This window comes from Gracilinanus agilis, chromosome 3 (genome assembly GCF_016433145.1).
Source record: "Gracilinanus agilis isolate LMUSP501 chromosome 3, AgileGrace, whole genome shotgun sequence".
Lineage (NCBI taxonomy): Eukaryota > Metazoa > Chordata > Mammalia > Didelphimorphia > Didelphidae > Gracilinanus > Gracilinanus agilis.
Window position 1 is genome coordinate 369,696,277 of NC_058132.1, and position 8,254 is coordinate 369,704,530.

Here is an 8,254-nt window from a genome sequence, read left to right on the forward strand (position 1 = left end):
GACCTAGAATCAGGGAGACCTGAGTTCAAACCCAGTCCCACTTACTAGCTATATGACTTTGAGCAAATCACTTAATCCTTTTTGTCTCAGTGACAACAATAAAAGTTGTTTTCAGTCATATCTAACATTAGTAACTATAAAGCCAGACTTGAACTCAGGATGAATCTTCTTGACTTCAGGTCCTGCATTGTATCTACTGTGCCACCCAGCTGCCCTTGCCTGAAAAAGACTAAATAACAACAAATATGATATAGTATACTTGTTTTTAATTTCCAATCAAAACAAAATGGAAGTGGTGAATCTTTTTTTTTTTTTAATTTGTTTTAAACCCTTACCTTCTGTCTTAGAGCCAATACTGTGTATTGGCTCCAAGGCAGAAGAGTGGTAAGGGTAGGCAATGGGGGTTAAATGACTTGCCCAGGGTCACAAGCTGGGAAGTATCTTAGGCCAGATTTTAACCTAGGACCTCCTGTCTCTAGGCCTGGCTCTCAATCCACTGAGCTACCCAGCTGCCCCCCAAGTGGTGAATCTTTAAACAAGATGTAGAACAAAAGGGAAAAATTTGTTACATAGGCCAAGAAAGTGTTCATAAAAAAAAAAAAAAAAGCAAACTTTTATTCCTTTGCTGAGAATGGAGGGAGTGGGGTGCTTTAAGAATACAATATTAAAATAAATGTTTTCACTTTAAAAGAAATTTTAGTCATTTTAATAATTTTTTTTCCAACCTAGGGTAAGTTGGCACAGGTGTTTTCATCAGAAAAACAAGCTGGTCTTGCTTTTTTAATGTTTGCAGTCTTCCAGGGCCATGTTGTATTAAATACAGAAACTGTTCCCAAGTCAATCATTTTTCCAAGTATCATATCACAAAACACTGACCTGTATTAGTCTTCTGCATTTCTCAAGATTTTCCAGTTTAATAATCTGGTTTTTATCAAGAATCAAAGTATGTGTATCAGCATCGCAGGCCAAATTTGGACCTAATTTCTGTAAGCCCTGACCTGACCAATCCACCACTGCACCTTGAAAAGAGAGGAAAATGTTAAAAAATAAAGACAGTATGATAATTTCGCATAGAGAAATTCATTTTTGAACTAGACAAAGAACAAAAGTAATACTACAAATTTAAGATGAAATTGCATGGGGATAAATGTAAAGGCTTGCCTTTAAGTTCATGTGAAAAGATATGAATTTTAGAGGACTAAAACTGCAACTTGGGCAAGTGTGATGAGTCACAGCCCAATACAATCTTTAAGCTATATTATTAGACATATAGCATTCAAAGCAAGGGAAGAAATTCCTCTAATGTAAACTGAATTAGTCAAATCACAACCAAAATACTGTGTGAAGCTTTGGGAACCATGTTTTAAGACAAACACTGATAACCTGAGGGAGTCAAATTTATGCCATATCAGATCAGCTGAAAGAACTGGGGCTATTTAGCTTAGAAAGGGGAAAGCTAAAGGGCAAAATAATCTTCAAACATCTGAAGGGTTGTCAAGTAGAAAGAGGAATTAGACTTGTTTAGCTGAGATAGAGAATTAGGACCAACAGTATAAAGTAGGCAAGCTTCAGCTTAATGAATTGCTGAATCATGGAGAAACCAGCTGCTATCTCCAGACATGGTCACAGACTCCAGACCCAAGAAAGGGTATTCATTTTTTTCACTCTTTCTAACAATTAACCATACTTTCAAACCATAGAATGAATGGCCTTTAGAGCCATTCATCAATAAATGATCAAAGGATATGAAATGATAGTTCTCAAATGGAAGAAAGGAAATCAGCCAATAATCATATGAAAAAAATGCTCCAAAGCACTTAAACATACAAACTTAAACATATTAAAACAACTTGAGGTTCCACTTCACATTCAGCAGATATGCAAAAATGGCAAAAAACATAAAATGACAATTGGAGGAGAAGCTATGGGAAAACACACTCACTGCAGAGCTATGAATTAGTTCAGCCCTTATGAAAAGCAAATCAGGATTCTACCTAAGAAGTCACTAAACTGTGTATACTCTTTGACCCAGTGATACTACTCTGGGCAAAGAGATTAAAAAAGGAGGAAAAGTACCCATATGTACAAAAATATTTTCAGTAGTCCTTTTTGTAAATTTAAAAAAAAAAAAAAAAAGAGCTGGGGTTGGGGGGGGGGGCCTATCAACCAGAGAATGGCAAAAAAAAAAAAAAACGCTAAATAAATGTAATGAGATATTAGGGAAGTGGGGGGCAACTAAGTGGCACAGTATGATAGAATGCCAGACCTGCAGTAGAGAGAACTGTGTTCAATGTGACCCTGGACAAGTCCCTTAACCTCCATTACCTATCCCATGCTTTTCTGTCTTAGAGCTAACTATAACAGAAAATAAGGATTTAAATATATTATACATATATATGTTATTGCACTGTAAGAAATGATGAAAGGAAGAGGTTAAAACAAACTGAAATAACTAGTATGAATTGATACTGACTTAAGTGAGCACAAGTAAAAGAAGCACAACTTTGAAAGACTTATGAACTTTGATGAAAATGCATGATTCCAAAAGACCAATAATTAAGCCTAATTTGTACCCCTTGACAAAAAGGTGGATGAACTCAAGATATAAAATGAAATGTGCATTTTCAGATATGCTCATTCTGAGGACCTGTTTTGCACTAGTGTATCTATTTATTATAAGGGGGTTTTCCCCTTTTTTCAATGGGGAAGGACATAATAGGAGGGAGAAGGAAGCTTATACATAAGGCTATCAAAAAAAAAAAGTCATTGAATATTTTTTTTAAATGCACAGAAAGCCAAAGGAAACACAAATAGGATAGATGTGAAAGTTCTACCTTGAATCTAACACATGCTGTACTTATAAGGAAAAACAAAGTATAATGAGAGGTTTTCCGTTTAATGCATAATCCTTTTTCTGTTCTATTTTGTATATAGAAATGCTTGTTTTGTATGTTTTAAGTATTAAAAAAATAAAAGGAATAAATGTGCTTACAGAAGTGATTCATTCTTCAGAAAAGGATTATGCAAATGACCTTTAAGTTGTCTAGCAATTCTCATTCTAAGAATTTAAAGAACAATATTTTCTTTAAGTTACTCAATATTCCTTGGGGAATTAGTACATTACTATCTGGCATGGATATCTTTTTGCCAAACTTCTAAAATGCAGTATTTTAGCAACCAACTACATATTACTGAAACTTTACATATCTTGTGGCTTTGAAATAACTTTTAAATAATCACAAGGTTAAATGGAGGCAAAAGTGAAGTATTGTTCAATAAAATAAATTTGAAAGTAGATACTTATGTATAGGGAAGTTCTTCCTTACAAATCTAATTTACTTTATAGAACTTTAAAAGTATTTCCAATATCAATCTAACTTATTTACTGGGAGAAATCTAAGGGTTGATGTTTTTCTGGGAAATTTATTTTTTATTGGTAGTAAGAACTACTGTAAACTCTAAGCACTTAGGTCTTTTCCAAACTCATTCTCTCTATAGCAACACAATTCCCCAGCCATGTTTGAGTCCTAATCAGTTGGGTATCTGGGCCTTTTTGATTCTTAAAATGGCTGAATCAGTTGCATATAACCTATTTAATAAGACAAGAATTGTGAGCTAAGCCACCTTTAAAATGTCATAATAAAATGATCAGGAATGGCTCTGAACAGCCATGGAAATGAGCAGGTGATACAATCTTCCTCTTATTGCCTCAGCTGTCTAAGTAAGAGATAAGAGAATAATATTGATTATAAAGTCAAAGATAATTAAGAATCAAAGGCAGCTTAGTGATCACCTGGTCTGGCAATCTCATCTTTTCAAATTTTTATTGTTGCCTTTAACTTTTCACCAGTCATTTCCCCAAAATACCAATTCCTCCATCAACTGAAATCTCCCTTATAACAACAAATAACAGTGAAAACAACAAATAGTGATGGCATCTGAAGTCATCTGTAGAATTCTGAAGATGTAGGCATCTGCCACTCTACCAAAAGAAGGGATTTCCAACCTCTTCATTTTATAGATAAGAACACTGAGGCCTGGGGAAGTAAAATATTTTGCTCAAAATTGGGAAACAAAAATAAGCTGCCTCTAAGATTTTCAGAAAATCTTTTAACTTTTTAAAACTCTAGCTTCCCATGCCCAAAGGGCTTTAAAAGACTGCCTGCCCTTTGATCCAGCCATACCACTGATGGGTTTATACCCCAAAGAGATAATAAGGAAAAAGACTTGCACAAAAATATTTATAGGCGCGCTCTTTGTGGTGACAAAAAATTGGAAAATGAGGGGATGCCCATCAGTTGGGGAATGGCTGAACAAATTTTGGTATCTGTTGATGATAGAATACTATTGTGCTCAAAGGAATAATGAACTGGAGGAATTCCATGTGAACTGGAATGACCTCCAGAATTGATGCAGAGTGAAAGAGCAGAACCAGGAGAACAGAGACTGATACACTGTGGCACAATTGAATATAATGGACTTCTCTACTAGGGGCAATGCAATAATCCAGGACAATTCTGAGGAACTGCAGAGAAAGAACGCTATCCACATCCAGAGAAAGAACTGTGAGAGTAGAAACAGAAGAAAAACAACTGCTTGATCATATGGTTTGATAGGGTTTTGATAGGTGATATAGATTCTAAACAATTACCCTAGTGCAAATATGGAAATAGGTCTTGACACATGTAAAACCCAGTGGACTAGCTCGTTGGCTATGGGATGAGGGTGGGAGGAGGGGAGGGAAGGAACATGAATTATGTAACCATGGGAAAATATTCAAAATTAAATAAACAAACAAACAAACAAACAAACAAACAAATAAATAAATAAATAAATAGACTTAATTAAAAAAACAATTCCATTTTCCTATCCACAACAAGTACCAAATTTACCTCCCAGCAGTATGGCTTCTATTTCCTCTTGCTCGCTGCCTAAACTGAGCATTTCCCAGAAGTATTCTGGTAAATACTTAACAACTAGATCTCTGGAAAAGAAAATGTACCCCATAAAGCTTCTCTATTTAACCTGAATAATTAACATTTTCTTCATCATGTACTTGAGTCTAAAAATCAATAAGACTATAAACCAAGACCTGATTTACATCTAAGTGTTCACACTGCGAATTTAAAAACTGGCTTGAGAGCCAGTTCTACCTACCTCCAACACACCCCTGGCTTTTCAAATAGACATCTGAAGCTATGGATTTTACTTCTGACTCTTTTCTTGGATTTTTGTCTACTCTGAACTTCTGGGCATCTCAAGTGCTTTTGGTTTTCCTCCACTGTAGCTTCTCTCTGATATAGACATGGATAGTTTTCTACCTCCCCCATCATTTTTCATTTAAAGTCCTTTGGAATAGATTTGCAAGCCACCTAAGAAATTGTTACCAGCCTTTGTTTGGTCCATTCCATCCCTGGCCAGTAATCAGTCATCCCTTCATCTTAAGCAATGATCCAAAAGGTCAAATCCCATTCTCAGAAAGCACCTTTTTAGCTAGCTGTTAACTTTCCAAATCAATTTTTCTTTTCTGCATACAATGCTTGCCCATCAAGGGCAACAGTGAGGAAAACATGTGCCCCCATTTAACCCATGGTTTTGTAACTTTTAACACTATTTCTAGAGTCCTTCTCATAGTGCCATTTGTACCCACATAAATCACTCTGACTACACAATGGTCACCCATTTTGATAAAATTTGGAAGGTTCCTTGTATGTTTTGGATACATTCCCCAAGAAGACACAAGACTTCTTATTATCAGATTGCTGTTATCTAGTGGAAAAATAGCTAACAATACTCTAGAGCACTTACTACCACTACTTTTCTCTTTTTCCTCTGAATTTTACTAGATAATTCCTCTCCGAATCACTTTTGTGGCTCTACTTTATACTAAGAAAACAGTCACTTTTCACTCCAGGCATTGTTTCCCCCTCTTCAAAAAGAGGCTCAAATTTGTTGATTTTCAACTTCAAATATACAGCTGTCCTTTTCCTCCTGTGTGACATTCTTCCACTCTTCAACCTCTTGGAAATATTCAGGTTTAAAGGAAGGTGCTTATTCTGCCTTCTATTACTTTTCTAAGGATATTTAAGCAAGAGTGATGGGAGTTAGAAGTATGTGAACATATTTTTGGACAACTCTAGAATAGGGATCAAATGATAAAATGAAATGGCTTTGACCAAGTTTTTTTCTAAAATTTGCATGGCTGTTTTTCTAGACATAAGCAACTGACTTGAGTTGGAAAAGGCTAAAACCACAGTTTCAAATTCATTCAAATTATAGCTTTCTAGAGGTCTATTCCAGAAGTTATGCCGATGTCTGCCATTAATGCATTCTAAAGGGGACAAGTCCCCTAAAGAGTGTCTTAATTTTGAGGTAAGGGGGTGGAAAAAATGAAGATTTGTTCTCTCCACATGGGTATTGGCACAAACAAACACAGTATGTTTGTCAGAATCACAAATAAATTAGACAATTATGAGAGAACTCATTATTCCACCGCCAAAGAAGACACGTGAGGTTTATAGTCTATTCTAACACTGGGATCTGTGAGGACATGAAAAATCAATGGGGGGGAGGGGGAATAAGCACAGGGAGGTGCCAGGCTGATGGGCCTCAAAGGCAGTTTTTGTTGTTTTGGGGGGCAGCAGGAGATGGGGAAGAAGTAGGTCTTTAATGAGACCTTATCATATCTGCTAGTCACAATGTGATGGTCTTTGGTCATGGCCACCTCTCAGTTGGGATTAATTGGGGCTAGGGGTGTAAGTATGTAAGATGCTCTCTCATCACAAGAGCCTGCATTATGCTGTGGAATAAGCGGTGGATCTGGGATCCAAGGACTCAGAAGCTCTCTGTAGAAAAAACCTTGATATTGGTACCTCTCCCATTGCCCTGATCCAAGCAGGAAGAGCTGGGTATACAGTCTTAACCCCTGCAATCTCAGCCAAAACAAAGGTGGTCGGCCCTGTAAACTGACTGGGCAAAGGTAGGGATGTTCTGGTTAAGAAGATGCCCAATCTACAAGCGGACAGGCAAGGCCAAACCCCAACCTCTTGCACCTAGGGAAGAGATGTTCCCACTGCATCCCATCTCACCCCACCGCACCCCTCGACCCACACTTCATCAAAGTCATTAATCCCCTTCTATAGGAAGATGATGAACAAGAGACATGGGGCAGGAAGAATGCTCCTAAGAATCTGGCTTTTCCCCAAATTCAGTACAACCCAAGTCGCAGGCAGGAGAGGTCTCTTCTCCAATCCTAAACAAACCGAAAAAGCATCGGGACCAGAGAGCGGGGCTGGACACATTCCCCTGGGAGGTGTAGTCCAGTCCCTCCGGCTCTCACCTTGTAATTGAGGGAGTTCCAGGGCACGGGAAGACTACAACTCCCAGAGGGCAACACGTCCCGCCGCCCCCGCCGCCAAGCCTAACTGAAAGCTAGAGAAGAGACAAACCGAAACACAACGCTAAAATGGGGAACCGCCCCGAGCCTTCTGTGGAGAGGCGATTACTGGAAGCGAGGTTTGCTTAAGCATCTCTAAACTAAAGGAGCATGGTCCTTTTACCTTCTCCGGGTGGTAAAGCCCCGTCGCTCCGCGCCGCCGTCGCCATACTTCCCGCTTGCTAACACCAGGCAACCGACTTCCCGAAGCCCTGTGGGGTATGTAGTCTAGTTGGAAGAGCGCAAAACTACTATTCCCAACATGCACGGCGCCTATCCCTCAACACCCTACCTTCCCATCCCCAATCCTCATGACTAATGGGAAGGAAGGGCTTATGACGTTCTGATTGGTAGAGGGTTTAATAAATTAAAGTAATACTAGACTTCGAGTTTTACGACTGGGAGTGACTTTAGAAGCAGAAAAAGCATATACAAGTAGTTTAATTTGCAAATTGTTTCCTCTATCTGTTACTTTCCCCCATCCCCATCCCCTAAACAAACTGTGTAATTATCATACCCTCTTTAAAAACTAATGTGTTTAAACGCACAGGTGAAGTTTAACAAGTTCAAGAAAATCCTGCCTCAAAGCCCAATTAAGTGGGGATTCTCCTCGCTGGTGGAAATTGATTACGCTGTATGTGGTTGGTGAGAGCCTGGCGGAGAAAAGAGTCATGATCTGGCTTCCAGCTTAGAGAAATACTGAAGTTCCAAACTTTCTTCAGGTCCCTGGAAGAAGAGAAAGTTTCTGGAATGAAGTTTACATGTAGAGGAGTTAAAACTTTCATCATGTCTTTATCCTCAGCTTATCAGAGACTTTGG

The 8,254-nt window shown here is 38.2% G+C and overlaps 1 protein-coding gene across 1 annotated transcript in view; it reads right to left on the reverse strand.

Moving 5' to 3' along the window:
• The window catches only part of CEP97 (centrosomal protein 97), a 30,341-nt gene extending 22,736 nt beyond the window's left edge, over positions 1–7,605 (reverse strand). The window contains exons 1-2 of the mRNA XM_044669197.1: positions 7,560–7,605; positions 877–1,019 (exon numbers count right to left, since the gene is read on the reverse strand). Of these exons, the coding sequence (XP_044525132.1) occupies positions 877–1,019; positions 7,560–7,605 (189 nt within the window). The remainder of the gene's footprint in view (positions 1–876; positions 1,020–7,559) is intronic.
• Positions 7,606–8,254: the final 649 nt, after the last annotated feature.